We start from the raw sequence: 16,933 nt of genomic DNA on the forward strand, positions 1-16,933 counted from the left end.
GATTTTGTAACTTCCTAAACAATCTTAAATTACACATCAACTTGAAGGGCTGAACTAAAGAGTCTAAGCCAGCTTTTCCTATACAAAAAACAAAACGAAACAAAACAGTATCTTTAAACTATCATTCAGTGTCCAAGTTTCTATTTTCTCCGAAAAGTGGTACTCAACTACACCAATTCATTGGTGCCCTCCCATCTGATATCCCTAACGGCAGGACTATCTAAGACTTCTTGAAGGCCATTGGTTTAGTCAAGGAGTAAAGCAAAAGTAAATGCGTCCAGTTATGTTTAAACGTTAACTGGCCGGGTGCAGTGGCTCACAACTGTCATCCCAGCACTTTCGGAGGCCAAGGCGGGCAGATCACCTGAGGCCGGGAGTTCGAGACCAGCCTGACCAACACAGAGAAACCCTGTCTCTACTAAAAGTACAAAATTAGCCGGGCATGGTGGTGCGTGCCTGTAATCCCAGCTACTCATGAGGCTGAGGCAGAAGTGCTTGAACCCAGGAGGTGGAGGTTGCGGTGAGCCAAGATCATCACGCCATTGCGCTCCAGCTTGAGCAACAAGAGCAAAACTCTGTCTCAAAAAAAAAAAAAAAACCTTAACCTAGTGAGTATGGATGTTCAACAGACCACTTCCATGCGACAATATCATTGCTAGGGGAACGGGCTAGGGTATAAAGAATGATCTAGAGTCTTGAACTATGACCAAAAAATATATAAGACATACTATTTACCACAGACGGACTCTCATGGAAGGGGAGGGAGAAGAGAATGACAGGAGAGCGCTACATAATGCCTTGAAAGTGACTCATTTGGAAAGCTCTCTTTAAGCTGGACAACAAGTGGGATCTCAGAGTGAGGAGATGGCAAGGAAACATTCAGGCCTTGGAAGAACTGAGATCAACAGAAAGAGTGACAATTTAAAAAAAATTCCTATGACTTAGTGAAAAAGACAAAAAGAAATATAAAAGAAAACACACACTTAGGCTGGGTGCAGTGGCTCATGCCTGTAATCCCAGCACTTTGGGAGGCCGAGGCGGAAGGACTGCTTGAGGCCAGGAATTCAAGACCAGCCTGGGCAACATGGCAAGACTCTACCTTTATAAAAAAATCCAAAAATTAGGCCAGGCGCGGTGGTTCAAGCCTGTAATCCCAGCACTTTGCGAGGCCGAGACGGGCCGATCACGAGGTCAGGAGATCGAGACCATCCTGGCTAACCCGGTGAAACCCCGTCTCTACTAAAAATTAGAAAAAAAACTAGCTGGGCGAGGTGGCGGGCGCCTGTAGTCCCAGCTACTTGGGAGGCTGAGGCAGGAGAATGGCGTAAACCCGGGAGGCGGAGCTTGTAGTGAGCTGAGATCCGGCCACTGCACTCCAGCCTGGGCGACATAGCAAGACTCCGTCTCAAAAAAAAAAAAAAAAAAATCCAAAAATTAGCCAGGAATGGTGGCACCTGTAGTCCTAGCTACTAGGGAGGTTGAAGCAGGAGGATCTCTTGAGCCCAGGAGTTTGAGGCTACAGTGAGCTATGATGGCACCACTGCCCCCCAGCCTGGGTGACAGAGCAAGACCCTGCCAAAAAACAAAAACATTTACTTTTACTCTCTCAGAAAGATACCCCTAGTCTGAAAGAGCTTAATGTTCACTTACTAAAAATATCTCATGAAAATCAACCTTAAGTCTAGGCAAATCCTCCTGTGTCATGCTTCTTTCAGGAAGCCACCAGGCTTTGTCCTTTCCATATTTATGATGCAGCACAGTACTTCCTATAAAACTGCATAAGGTCATATAAATTTGCGTTTTTTCTTCTGTAACATCCTTAAATTTAATATACCACACAAAATTCCCAAGATTAAACAGTCTGACAATATACAATCCCATATGATCAACTTAGGCTGCATTTAAAAGATAATTTTTCCTTTGAATGGGCATTTCAGTTATTATCTTCTTAAGTAGTTAGCTCAGAGGTTCATCTAGGTGAACCACCAGAAATCAGAGTCATCACCCTGAGTAACCTGGAAGAAACCAGTTAAATGTGCCAGTTCTCATCCTGAAATGAATTATCTCTAAGTAAGTCAGGGTATTGAGTCTCTATTTAAATTGTACTGTCTTAGCATTCAGTTTAAAACAAACAACACAACTCATGACGTCATTTAAGAACACACACAGGTGTCTCTTCTAAAGTTATAAGCCAGAGGCCTTCAACAATTTGGTACCATCTCTCTTGGACCACTTCCCCAGCAAAAATATCCAGTGACTTTGGCATTATTACTTTGGCCAATCCAGGGCCAGAATGATCCCTCTTCTCTGCCACACCTTTCAGGTACAGAAGTGATGAAACCACTTAAGTAGTTAAGTGGTTGTCTAATCTCCGTATAGTACTATGCACTTACAAAGCCGCTAACAGCCATGTCATTCCTTTTAAACACTTTCTACAAGAGGCAAGGTGGACATGAGCATCATCCCCATTGACCAAACAATGACCCCAGGCTTTGAGGAGTGAAGCGGCCTAAGGTCACACATCTTTCAGTAAAACAACTGAACAAAATCTCGAATTTTCTCAAATGAGTGCCTCTTTCCATAACATCCTATTAGACAACAGAGTTTGTACTGGGATTTGGGGGTTTTCACAAAGTTAATGCAAGGAAGGACTGCTCAAGGAGAAGCAACACAATTTTAACTTGGACACTGGCTGCATCTATGCATAAAGGGACTGAGGTCTGACTCTTGTCTAGTCACCAGCCTTGTCTGCCATCTTGCCGGGCAACCACAACAAATTTTCTTTGTTGCTGTCATTCACAACTACTAGTGGTGGCTGGGCACAGTGGCTCACGCCTGTAATCCCACCACTTTGAGAGGTCAAGGAGGGCAGATCACTTGAGGTCTGGAGTTTGACACCAGCCTGGCCAAGATGGTGAAACCCCGTCTCTACTGAAAATACATTTTTAGCCAGGCGTAGAGGCACACGCCTGTATATAATCCCAGCTACTCAAGAGGCTGAGGCAGGAGAATCGCTTGAACTTGGGCGGCGGGGGTTGCAGTGAGACAGCGCGTCTCTGCACTCTAGCCTGGGTGACAGAGTAAGACCTGCATCTCAAAAAAAAAAAAAAAAAAAGAAAAAAAAGAACTACTGGGCATCCCAAAGGAGCCCAGTCATCTCAGTGTTTGTGCCTCTGTGCAGCAATTTCCTCTGTCTGAAATGTTCTCACCCTTTCCTTCTTTGAGCCTTCTTCTACTCAACCTTTTGTAACTGAGCTCAAATGACACCTCCTTCAGAAGTTGACCTCCTCAATGCTCCTGGAGCACTCTGAACTACCCTACATCATTGTCCTGTCCTGGCTGTTATTCTCATCTGCCCCCTTCCCTAAAGTACTGGGAGGAGGTTGAGGGAAAATGGGAGAGTACAGCTGATATGACTTGGCTTCTCCGGGTATCTGACACACAGATCAGGTACTCAGTAAATGTTTGTGGACTAACCGAATGAACCCACCAATTCTCAGGAGAAGCCAAGCCAGGCCTCCCAGACAGAAAAAGAACTTCAGACAACTCAAGTGGAAACCATGGCTCACCACTTTAGCCACCTGGCCTCCTTTTCCAATCTGGCGTTCCCAGAAAGCCATGAGAGCATCATGAAACCTCAAGTACTATCCTGGAATTTCGATCCCCAGTAGGTTTGGTGGGGTTTTTTTGGTTTTTTCATTTTAATTGGAAAGCCTTTGGTTCTCTGTAAATTCAGAGTTATTTCACATTGTTAACTTGGAAGGCAAAGTGACAGCCACCGTTCTGGAGTATTTCCCAGCGATCAGACAGCATAACGGTTAACAGCGTGAACTCTGAAGTCTGGGTTCAAATGTACCACTTGCCAACTGGGTAACTTTGCGTAAGTTACCCTTCACTACTTCCCAATAGGACATATAAACTGGAGAGCCTCTGGCCATTCATTAATACCAGCTGAACATCTACTGTGAGCCCGGTGCTAGCGATATAGTGGAGACCTGACCTTCCAATCTACAGTACACTTCCATGGAGTCAAACTGTTCCATTTCCTACACAGCACTTGGCACTATCTGCAAAGATCACGTGTGCTGGTTTGTCTGTCCTCGTCGGAAGGTAAGCTCTATGAGAACAGAGGCCTTGTCTGTCTTGTTCATCCATCACCTCCCCAGTGCCTTCCACATATCTGTAACGATGTTGTGTGCTGGTTTGTCTGTCCTCGTCGGAAGCTAAGCTCTCTGAGAGCAGAGGCCTTGTCTGTCTTGTTCATCCATCACCTCCCTAGTGCCTTCCACATCACTGGATACAAGCAAAAAGAAGGAATGAGCATGTCAGACCTTTTACCTCGTGGCCCTGGTGAAGGCAGGAAAAAAAAAATAAGAACAACATAGAAAACATAAAGGCAGGCCGGGCGCGGTGGCTCAAGCCTGTAATCCCAGCACTTTGGGAGGCCGAGACGGGTGGATCACGAGGTCGGGAGATCGAGACCATCCTGGCTAACACGGTGAAACCCCGTCTCTACTAAAAAATACAAAAAACTAGCCGGGCGAGGTGGCGGGCGCCTGTCGTCCCAGCTACTCGGGAGGCTGAGGCAGGAGAATGGCGGGAACCCGGGAGGCGGAGCTTGCAGTGAGCTGAGATCCGGCCACTGCACTCCAGCCTGGGCCACAAAGCGAGACTCCGCCTCAAAAAAAAAGAAAAAAAAAAAAGAAAAAAAAAAGAAAACATAAAGGCACAAATTACAGAGATAACAGTGTCTGGGAGAACCAGGGTCACGGTTTCCCACCACCGCAGGTGTGGCTCCAGGCAGCTCTGCGGAGCAAAAGGATCCCAGCACCTTGGCAGCCTCCCTCCGCTGCATCCAGGAGGCACCATGAGGGAGGCAGTGAACGGAAAACGGGACCAATCCCATCAGAAGGCCTGAGGAGGTTCATTTGTTGGTTCAACAGGTATTTACTAGGCGTCTAATGTGTGCTGGGTACACAGCAGCGAACTCACAAGAGCCTGTCCTCATGCAGTTTCCTTTCTAGTGTTGAAACAGTGATTTTGAGTACGAAAAGTGCGGTGCTGACCACGCAACAGTGACAGAATGGGGACAGCAGGAGAGCAGGTGTGCACGGTGGGCTGGGTGGCCACAGCAGGCCTCTCTGGGCAGGTGATACCTCAACTAAATCCTGAGGTCAACACTGTCACAGAGCAGGGGAAGAACCTTCCAGGCAACAGCAGCGGCGGAGGCTCACACTAAAGTGATCACAAACTGGTCACTAAGTTACAAGGCAAAGTGACAAGTGCCTCGAAGGCAAGTCCCAGGAGGCTGGGGGTCGGGGAGGAGGCACAGGCCCTAGCTCCTGCACCAGCCCTCTCGGGTCCCGGCCGCTCCGCGCATTTCTGGGGCGCGCGCTGAGCGCCAAGGCCCGGCCCAGCCTCACCGGCCCCCACGACAGCGCCGTCGGGGTGGGGACGAGGGCCGACGTCACCCGCCGCGCCGGACTCCGTCCTCCAGCACTGGGGCGGGGGCCGCAAGCATGAAGGTGGCGGCCTCTGGGGCTTACCTCGGAATTTGAGCTCGTGCTGCGGCTCGAGGCTCAGGACCTGCTCCACCTTCGCCATGTTCCTCAGCGGCGGAGCACCTTTGGCGGGGAGACCCCTGAGAGGTCACCGGGGCGGGAAGCGTTAATGCCGCGCCCGCTTTAAGTTTTACAAAAAAGGGGGGACCAGTCGGGGCACGGGTGAGGGTCTTCGACGGGGTGCGCGCGCTGGGGGGGGGTCGTTCTAAGCGGTGCAGGCTCAGGGGCGGAGGGCGAGGGCGAGGCCGCGGTGCCCGGCGAGCTGACGGCACGCACGCACGCACGCACGCACGCACAGGCGTACACACGCACGCACGCAGCAGGCTGGCCCGCTCGGGCGGCGGGAAGCTGCGCCCTGCGCCGCCAGCTCCAGGGGCGGGGACTAAAGCTGCGCGCGTGGAGCCCCACCCGGGACAGTGCGCAGGCGCGGTACAAGCCACGGGGGCGGAACTGCAGGGCAGCAAGGGGCGGGGCTTCGCGCTGCTCAGGAGGCGGGGTTTGTAGTCCGGCTACGACTGCAGCCGCGAAAACTATTAAGGGTCCGCTGGGGGCCAGCCTCGTGTTACATGCTTTATTCAGTAACAACAATTAGAATAAACTTCCACTTTTCTCTTGCTTATGTAGTGCCAGGCACTGTTAGAGACTTTTAGTGAAAGTACTTAGTATAAACATGATGTTTATGGGTGAGGGATATGGGCTAAGCACTGTGACGTCTTGTAAATAATAATTATAAATATAATAAACTACCAATTATTGCTTATTTCGTATCACTCTGCTGAATGCTTCCAATGACAACAGCAGCTACAATAAATACAAGCTACTCTACGTTAAATGTTTATTAGGCAACTGGCACTGTGCTGAATTTTTACTAGTAAATTCGATTTGTTTATGCAATAAATATTTAGAAATACAATGATCAGAAAAGCTAACCTGATTCCAATCCTTTTACTGTAGCCTAGTGAAGAGACATCTTTTGAATAAATAACCACACAAGTAAGTTAAATAATTAAAAATTGCTGGAGAATCCAGATCTGCTTGACCTCAAAAATGGATACTCTACATCATGATTACCGTTTAAATTGTATTTCATTATATTATGTTTACTGTGAAAGTAAAATAGGTGTTCTTAATAGTCTCCTATACATGCCAATATAGGTGAAACAAACATGGCAAATTGCTAACAGTGGCTGACTTGACATCGCAGGTACATGGTTTTCTTGTACTGTTTCTCCCACTTTTCTGTATACTTGAAATTTTTCATGATAAACAGGTTTCTTGGAAGAATAATCTTTGTATTTTAACTGGAGCATTTAGTCCATTTACATTTATTATATTTACTAATATATCTGGAATTATTTCTACCATCATATTTTGTTATTTCTACTTGTCCTGCCTGTTTTGTTTTTCTTTTTTTTCCCCCTTTCTTCTTTGGGGTTTATTTTTATTCTCATTCTTATTTTCTTCACCTACATACTCTATTTCTAAGTTTTAGTGGTTACTTGAAAATTTTGGGCGTGCATGCTTACCTTGTGAAAGTCCAGTATGTTTAAATATTTGTAAAAATGTCTTTACCCTGTTTCCTTAAAATATGAAGACTTCGGAGTACTTTAATCACCCATCCTCTAAATTAGACACCTTAATGTAGTGTATGTTAAGTTTAACCTTTGCCATTTTAACCCCAGGAGACATTATTAAATTGTTTTATACAGTCAACATTAGTTTAGATTCAGCCACACAATTACCATTTTTATTCTTCTTCTTGCATCTCAGCTTTCATGAACAGGATCACTCTCCTTTTGCCTGAAGTAAATCCTTTAAATTTTACTTTTTTGTAGGTTTGTTGGTGCAGACCCTCTCAGTTTCAGTTCGTCTGCAAATGCATTCGTTTTTGTCTTTTGTTGTTTTTTATTTATTTATTTTTGGAGATGAGGTCTTGCTCTGTTGCCCATGCTGGAGTGCAGTGGCATGATCATGGCTCACTGTAGCCTGTATCTCCCAGGCTGAAGCAGTCCTCCCACCTCAGACTCCCATGTACCTGAGACTAAAAGCGTGCACCTCCATGCCAGGCTAATTTTCTTTATTTTCTGTAAAATCTCACTATGTTGCCCAGGCTGGTCTCAAACTCCTGGGCTCAAGTGATCCTCCAGCCTCAGCCTCCAAAGTGCTAGGATTACAGGCATGAGCCATTGCACCTGGCCTTGTCCTTGTTCTTGAAAGATGTTTTGGCTTCCTTGCTTGAATGACAGCTGTCCTCTCTCAGCACAGTTGATTGCCATCCACTGTTTGCCTGCTCCCCCTCATTGCTCCTCAGGAGTCCAGTGACAATCTTACATCGTTCCCTCATAGGTTGTTGGTCTTTTCCCCCTCTTCTCATGTTCTACAGTTTTACCTTGCTGTATCTTTTTTTTTTTTTTTGAGACGGAGTCTTGCTCTGTCCCCCAGTCTGGAGTGCAGTGATGCCATCTCAGCTCACTGCAACCTCTGCCTCCCATGTTCAAGCGATTCTCCTGCCTCAGCCTCCCGAGTCTCTGGGATTACAGGCACCCACCACCACGCCCGGCTAATTTTTGTGTTTTTAGTAGAGACAGAGCTTCGCCGTGTTGGCTAGGATGGTCTCAAACTCCTGACCTCAGGTAATCCACTCACCTCGACCTCCCAAAGTGTTGGGATTACAGGCGTGAGCCACAAAGCCCAGCTCATGCTGTATCTTTTTATTTATTCTGCCTTGAATTCTTTGGGCTTTCTGAATTTGGTGATTGGTGTCTTTCATTATTCTTGAAAACTCTCAGACAATACCTTTTTTTTTAAAATTTAACTTTACTTTTTTATTGTGGTAAGATACACATAACATAAAATGTACTATCTTTTTAAAGTATACGGTGGTATTAACATTCCTATTGTTGTGCAACCTCACCATCATCCATCTCTAGAACTCTCTTCATCTTGCAAAACTAGAACTCTGTACCCCTTAAACGGTCATTCCCCATGCTCCCTCTCCTAAGCCCCTGGCAACCACCATTCCACATCCTGCCTCTATGAATTTGACTAGTCTAGGTACTTCTTGTAAGCAGAATCATACAATATTTATCCTTTTGTGACTGGCTTATTTCGCCTAGCATAAAGTCCCCAAAGTTCATCCATGTTGTATCATATGTGAGAATATCTCTTTTAAATGTTATCTTGGATGGACACAGCGGCTCACGCCTGTAGTCCCAGCAATTTAGGAGGCCAAGGCAGGCAGATTGCTTGAATCCAGTTCAAGACCAGCTTGGGCAACATGGTGAAACCCCATCTCTACAAAAAATACAAAAAAAAAAAACTAGCCACGCCTGGTGGTGCATGCCTATAGTCCCAGTTACTCAGGAGGCTGAGGTGGGAGGAGCACTTGAGCCCAGGAGGTTGAGGCTGCAGTGAACCATTGTACCACTGCACTCCAGCCTGGGGTAACAGAGTGAGATCCTATCTCAAAGAAAGAAAAAATAAAAATGAATGTTATCTCAACCTTATTCTCTCACTCTTTACATCTTGTAGTGTGATTAGTAGTTATTCAACTAATATTTTTCAAACTGTAGGTTGTTTTCCAACAGTGGCTTATAAAAGCAATGTAGTAGATTGTTACCAGTGTTGAGAAAGAATGAGAATAGAATATATTGGAGTGTATTGTATTATTTCATGAAACTTTTGTTTCAGTTGTATTTATTAATATACTTATACACATATCTATGGAGTGAGTAACAAGTAAAATACATTTATTACTGTGGATTGTGAAAGAAACAGAAGTCTCATACCCTTCTCCATGTCTATTAACCTCTCTATCACATCTTAATCTGTCATCTTTATGTTCCATGTTCCAGATCATTCTTCAGATCTTTCTTCTAGTCACTAATTATCCCTTAGGCTATTGATAAACCTGTTTCAGGAGTTTTTCATTTTGTTTATTATTTTTTTAAAGTCTATAAGTTCTATTTTGTTCTTTTACATATCCAAGTAGTTATAGGTTGTGCTTTTTTCCTTTTTCTTTTTCTTTTCTTTTTTTTTTTTTCTTTTTTTTTTTTTTTGAGACAAGGTCTCCCTCTGTTGCCCAGGCTGGAGTGCAGTGGTGTAATGTTGGCTCACCGCAGCCTCTACCTCACGGGCTCAAGCCATCCTCCCACCTCAGCCTCCCAAGTAGCTGAGACTACAGGTATACACCACCACACCTGGCTAATGTTTGAATGTTTTGTAGAGATGGGATTTCACCATATTGCCCAGGCTGGTCTCGAGCTCCTGAGTTTATGCAATCTACTCACCTCAGCCTCCCAAAGTGCTGAGATTAATGGCATGAGCCACTGTGCCTGGCCACATTTATAGGTTTTTAACACTGGTTCCCAGCTCCTCTGCCCTCCCCTAGGGAATGGTGCCATAACAGAGCTTTAGTGTTGGTCTCTTCTGCCAGGTCACTTTGGTAAGGGGAAGCCCACGTTCCTAAGCCTATACAGAGCCATCACACCTGCCACCATGACCACTGTGTAAATAAGCTCATTGAGCACACAATAGCACAGTTGCGGGAAAGGCTAACTGTTGTCTGCAGAATATGCCATCTTGTCCACTCAATTAATAGAGTCGCTGCTGCAGTAGATGTCTTTGGGCGTTCACATGAGATGCCAGTGTGTGTGTGTGTGTGTGTGTGTGTGTTTTGTTTTTTTTTCAAGACAGAGTCTTGCTCTGTTGCCCAGGCTGGAGTGCAGTGGCATGAACTCAACTCACTGCAACCTCTGCCTTCTGGGTTCAAGCAATTCTCCTGCCTCAGCCTCCTGAGTAGCTGGGATTACAGTCGCCCACACCATGCCCGGCTATTTTTTGTATTTTTAGTAGACACGGGGTTTTACCATGTTGGCCAGGATGGTCTCAAACTCCTGACCTCGTGATCCACCCACCTCGGTCTCGCAAAGTGTGGGGATTACAGGCGTGAGCCACCATGCTCGGCCAAGACACCAGTGTCTTCACACCCATCCTGAGAGGTATCCAGTACTTCCTCCCAGACCTCCTCACCAAACATCCACATCTGCTCTCTCCATCCCTGATCATCCACTACCCAGGGGCCTGTGCACCTCTGTGCTCTTGGTCATTTCTCAGCCACACAAAGTACACAGCCAAACACACTGCTTGAGATTCTAAATGTATGAATTCCATTTATGTTGTAATCCTGCAGCCCACCCAATTAAAGTTTGAATATAATTTTCAGCAAAGTCAAAAATCTACAACTAGGCCAGGTGCCGTAGCTCATGCCTGTAATCCCAGCACTTGGAGAGACTGAGGCGGGTGTATCACTTGGGGTCAGAGGTTAGAGACCAACCTGGCCAACATAGTGAAACCCCGTCTCTACTGAAAATACAAAAAATTAGCTGGGCATAGTGGCAACTGCCTGTAATCCCAGCTACTCAGGAGGCTGAGGCAGGAGAATCACTTATCCGGGAGGCAGAGGTTGTAGTTAAGCCGAGATTATGCCATTGCACACCAGCCTGGGCAACAAGAGCGAAACTCCGTCTCAAAAAAAAGAAAAAAGAAAAAAAAGAGAGAGAGAAAAAAAAAATCTATGACTACAAGAAATAAAGGATTATTTAGGGCTCTGTAGAATCTCTCTGGTTCTCTGACTATGATTTAAGCTGAGAGTTTAAAGATTGGAGCATGTCCTTTGCTTTCCATAATAGCTCCAGTTAACTCAGAAATAGCTGTCTCACCCCATGGTCCTGAAGTCATCACTACCATGTAAGTGTGGCAGTCCCATGGCTCTCCATGCCCTTACTTCGGTGGGAACATTGTCACAATCAAATGATATTGGTAGTGATGTCACCATGAGCCATTGATTACTTGTAATCACTGGTGTATGGTAAACTGGCTCTCTCAGGGGGGAAATAATATCTTTAGTTTTTGCAGATTCCTTTTATTTCCTTTTCTTTGTTTTTTTGTTTGTTTGGTTGGTTAATTTTATTTTTTTGAGACAGGGTCACACTCTGTCACCCAGGACAGAGTGCAGTGGTACGATCATAGCTCACCATAACCTCAAACTCCCGGCCTCAAGTGATCCTCCTGACTCAGCCTCCCAACGTGCTGGGATTACAGCTGTGAGCCACCATGCCCAGCCAGGTTTTGCAGATTTCTATGGTATAAACACTTCCGTCATGACTGATTTTAGGCTGCCAATGGGATGTCACTGAACACAGAGTTGAAAAGAGGTGTGTATGACTGGCTCTCACTAGCTGGTATTCAGCACACCTGTGCTTGTATTCCATATTTCATAGGCACTGCAATCAAGCATGAGGATGTGGCCAATCCAATCCCAGAATCCCTTCTTCGAGAGTCTGTTTCCTGGGACAACTCTTGGTACCAAGTGCTCTGTTAGTCAAGGCCCAGCCAGGGAAGCAGAAATTACACCAGCTGTTTTAACAAAGATAACTTAGTATAAGGAACTGGTTAAACAGGTAATGGAGAACTGTCAAAGCCAAAAGAAGACGACACTAAGGTACCACAAGGGTAGTAACTGCAGGAAGAAACTACCATTCCTAGAGTTAAGGGGACATAAGGGAAGATGCTGGGATTATGGGACCCCAGGAGCTCAGTGAGAGGGCTTCATGGAGGTGGCCACGGACTCCTGAGGAGGGAACGCTGGCTGGCCAGGGCTGGGGCCTCTGAGGGGATACAATGAGGCTGCTTCTGGGAGTGCCAAAACAACGTGGAGACTGAACAACTACTGCTTTTGGATGAAAGGTCACTGCTGAAGCAACACTGTCAAGAACAGAAACAGGACAGGAAAGACTGGTCTCTTCTCCCCTCTTCCGATTTCAGGTCTTCCTTGAGTGCCTCTCCCATTGGAGCCTGAGAGAAAACCCGCTGACTGAGGAGAAATGACATGTCCAGAGACTCAGGCCCAGTACGACAGAGCAGGGTGTAGAGGGTTAATTTGGAGCTGAGAGACAACAGCTTCATAACTAACAGTTCCTCTTTTATTTCTTTAAACATGGTAGACATACTTATTTTTATGGTATGTTCAGTGCCTGACGTGTGTGCAGTTCTAATTTTATTGTTTCTGGGGGCTTTGGCTCAGTGTGGCCTGTTTCCTTGTGTGTTTTACTGTCTTTGACCCTATCTGTGAGAATCCTTGGAGGCTGAGCATTTCAGTTACCTCCAAAACTTAGCGGCCCAAACATCAACCACCATTTAATTATTCTCACTCACACTTGTGGGGTTGACTGGGCTCCGCTGGGTGTTTCGCACTCAGAGCCTCTCATGTGGCTTTCGTAAAACTGCAGCTGGGCCTGTGCAGGGAGTTTAGGGCCAACTACAAAGTTAAAGGGCATAGTTCCTAAATCACCTTCCCTCTGATACCAACTGCAAGTTTGTTGGTATCTTCAAACAACCCTCCAGTTTGATAATTCACTGGAAAAACCCTCAGAACTCACTGAAAGCAGATGTACTCATGGTCATGGTTTATTATAGGGAATATATACAGATCGAATCAGCCAAGGGAAGACGAGCATAGGGCAGAGGGCTCCAAATGTGCAGCTTCGGTCGCCCTCCCCCGTGGAGTCAGGATATGATATGATTTGGCTCTGTGTCCCCACCCAAATCTCACCTTGAATTGTGATAATCCCCAAGTGTCGTGGGAGGGACCCGGTAGGAGGTAATTGAATCACGGGGGCAGGTTTCTCCTGTGCTGTTCTGATGATAGTAAGTCTCACGAGATCTGGTGGTTTTATAGAGGGAAGTTCCCCTGCACAAATTCTCTTGCCTGCTGCCATGTAAGACATCCCTTTGTTCTTCCTTCATCTTCTGCCATGACTGTGAGACCTCCCCAGTCACATGGAACTGTGAGGCCTCCCCAGCCATGTAGAACTGTGTGTCCACTAAACCTCTTTCCTTTACAATTACCCTGTCTTGGGTATGTCTTCATTAGCAAGGTGAGAACAGACTAATACAGGATGTGTGACTCTTAGTGTCAGTGTGTAACAAAGTACATGGAGTATTATCATAGAAGCTTGCCTAAGCTTCAGTGTCCAGAGGTTTTACTGAAGCTCTATTATGTAGGTATGATTGATTGATTGTCCACATGACTGATTTCAGTCTCCAGGTCAACTGATATCACATGATCCCAAGTCTCCACTCTAAGCTACACTATTGGTCTTTGGGAGCCAACCCCTTGCTATCTGGCCAGCCTCCACCCCAACTCACCTTGTTATGACTATTCAGTATAACACAAGGCTACCAGGTGAACACTCCTATCAGTCAAAACATTCTAAGGACCCAGAGATTACTTCCCAAGCACCAGGACAAAAGCCAGATCTGTCTGGGTAAGGCCAAAGTCTTCATTATCCAGGCTGGAATCATTGGAAGGCTTGCATGCTCACAGGTCTGGCCCCTGGCTGGAAGAGTTCAGCCAATGGGAACACCTGGGACTCTGTGGTCATTTCTCTATGACTTTTATGTTTTGTCCTTGAGCTGTCTCTCCAGATCAAGGCTTCAGGTAGCAGGACATTTTACACAGCAGCTCAGGGCTTGCAAGCTAGTGTCAGAGAGAGGGAGGGAGAGAGAGAGAAAGAGAAAGAGAGAGAGTCCCAGATGGAGGCTGTATCACCTTTTCTAACCTAGCCTCAGAAGTCATGCGGGGTCACTTGCTCACTGCTTTTTATCCTTTGAGGCAGTCAAGAGGCAAGGGTGGGGATGGAAACGCTACCTCCTGGTGGGATATGGCAAGTTTCTAGGAGAGCACATCCTGTAGGAAATATTGTTTCAGCTGTCTGCAGAATGTACAATCAGCCACACCTGGGCTGAAGGTGGCTTCTCCAGAAAGAATTTGCCTTTGCCTTGTCTTATTCCAGGTAGAAGTGGAGGGTGGGCACTGACCAGTAGATTTCAGGTCTCGGTTAAAGATTTTCAGACCACCCAGGTAGTGTGAATTTGGGCTGCAAACCTTTGGGAAGCCTACCCTGTACTCCTGACTCTTAGAAGAATTGGCCTTTTCCCCTCACTGAGTGCCTACATCTGACACTTTTCCTTTGGGGCTGGGGGCAGTGTTTTGGGCTCATTGTACACTGAAGGATCCTGCTAGACTTCCCAACTTGAATGGGCCCAGAGCTTTGTCTTTTGTCCTATAAAACCTAAAGTACTGAGAAAATTAAATCACTTGTTCACAGGCTTCCACCGTTCCCCAGGACAAAAAATAAAAATAAAAATAAAAATAAAAAACCAGCTTCGGGACTCAGCTTATCCCTAAGGGCTTAATCTTCCCTTCACTGTTTGGTTTCAGAACACTCCTTGTGCTGGCTCATCAATGCATTTAAAATGTTTTATCCAGCATGTGAGTTGTTTTGGTGGGAAGGGTTACTCAGCATGTCTAATCCTCCATATTGCCAGAAACAGAAGTCACCGGAGTAAAGTTTTCATGTTAAAAACACTTCGTTGCACGCATGCCTCCGATGTTAGTTTCTCATACCATTTCCCCAGAAATGGAAACCAGGACTTTTTGGAAGCATGGATGATTCTTGGCCTGGGGTAGGGAATATCTGAAGTAAACTTGCAACATCTTGTATGGGTAGAATTTAAGGAAGTGCTCAAAAGATAAAACGATGGTAACATGTCAAAGGGACACCAACTGGAAGAACTCCCGATGGCCGAAGCTGTCACAATTTGAATAACAAAATAAATAACATAGTATTGGATTATAACCCAAAGTAGAAAATAGGCCGGGTACAGTGGCTCACACCTGCAATCCCAACATTTTGAGAGGTCAAGGCGGGAGGATCGCTTGAGCCCAGAAGTTCAAAACCAGCCTGGGCAACATAACAAGACTTTGTCTCTACAAAAATAAATATATAAACAAATCTCTACAAAAATAAATAAACAAATCAAAGTAGAAAATAAATATCCTAGGCTGGGCGCGGTGGCTCACGCCTGTAATCCCAGCACTCTAGAAGGCCCAGACGGGTGGATCACGAGGTCAGGAGATGGACACCATCCTGCCTGACACGGTGAAACGCCATCTCTACTAAAAAATACAAAAAAGTAGCCGGGCGAGGTGACGGGTGCCTGTAGTCCCAGCTACTCGGGAGGTGGAGGCAGGAGAATGGTGCAAACCCGGGAGGCGGAGCTGGCAGTGAGCCGAGATCGCGCCACTGCACTCCAGCCTGGGCGACAGAGTGAGACTCCATCTCAAAAAAAAAAAAAAAAGAAAGAAAGAAAAAGAAAATAAATATCCTTGAGTCTATAATGACATAAATAGATGATTGAATCATAAATAGAGTAGAAATGACACATCTCCCAGACAGAAAAATTGTCAATAATTGATGTTAGAGATACTCCTCCCTCCAGGACACAGAACATAACTTCCACCCCTCAACCAAGGGCTATACTTAGCGGCTTTCTTCCAAAGACTACAGGATGGAAAGTCGGGGGAAAAGCAACTTTAATAGCGGAGACTCTGGGAAGTCATTGGTAAGCCAGGTGATCAAGGTCAACATGGTTACTGATAAGTCCTGCTGATAGGAAGTACTCTTTTCTTTTTTTTTTTTGAGACAGAGTCTTGCTCTGTCACCCAGGCTGGAGTGCAGTGGCCTGATCTCAGCTGACTGCAAGCTCCGCCTCCCGGGTTCACACCTTTCTCCTGCCTCAGCCTCCTGAGTAGCTGGGGCTACAGGCGCCCGCCACTACGCCCAGCTAATGTTTTGTATTTTTAGTAAGATGGGGTTTCATTGTGTTAGCCAGATGGTCTCGATCTCCTGACCTCATGATCTGCCTGCCTCAGCCTCCCAAAGTGCTGGGATTATAGGTGTGAGCCACCGCGCCCAGCAATAGGAGGTACTCTTGATATGATGTGATGAGACGTGCATTTCACCTTTGCGGTCTTCACCCCCAAAGCCCACCACCCCAGTCGAAACATAAGAGAAACATCAGAAAATCTTAAACTGAAGGACATTCTATAAAACACCTGGCTAGTACTTCTCAAGGGCAAGGTCATAAAAAACAAGGGAAGTGTCAGAAGGTGTCACAGCTCAGAGGAGCCCAAGGAGGCATGACAAGTAAATGTAAGGTGGTATCCAGAAGCAAAGAAAGGACATTAGAGGAAAAACAGGAAATCTGCATAAAATATGGAGTTAACAATAATGTATTCATCATATTAACAATGGTTCATTAGTCGTGACAAATGTACCACACTAATGTATGTTAAGAATGGGGAAATTGGGTGTTGCGTACATGGAAACTCTCTTTATTATCTTTGCAACTTTTCTGTAACTCCAAAAGTACTCTAAATAAAGAAAAAAAGTGCTATTCTAGAATTAAACTTGTTTAACATTTTTTTTTTTTTTTTTTTTTTTTTTTTTTTTTTTTTTTGGAATTTA

At 45.6% G+C, this 16,933-nt stretch overlaps 1 protein-coding gene across 3 annotated transcripts in view; it reads right to left on the reverse strand.

Annotated features, from left to right (window-relative positions):
• Positions 1–5,945, reverse strand: part of VAPB (VAMP associated protein B and C) — a 56,637-nt gene extending 50,692 nt beyond the window's left edge. Inside the window, exon 1 of one of the 3 annotated variants that reach the window (XM_025398211.1) lies at positions 5,547–5,945. In XM_025398211.1, the coding sequence (XP_025253996.1) occupies positions 5,547–5,604 (58 nt within the window). In that variant the 5' untranslated portion in view covers positions 5,605–5,945. The remainder of the gene's footprint in view (positions 1–5,546) is intronic. The other 2 variants (XM_025398210.1, XM_025398212.1) reach the window with 2 other exon arrangements.
• Between the last annotated feature and the right edge of the window lie 10,988 nt (positions 5,946–16,933).

Source organism: Theropithecus gelada, chromosome 10 (genome assembly GCF_003255815.1).
Source record: "Theropithecus gelada isolate Dixy chromosome 10, Tgel_1.0, whole genome shotgun sequence".
Classification (NCBI taxonomy): domain Eukaryota; kingdom Metazoa; phylum Chordata; class Mammalia; order Primates; family Cercopithecidae; genus Theropithecus; species Theropithecus gelada.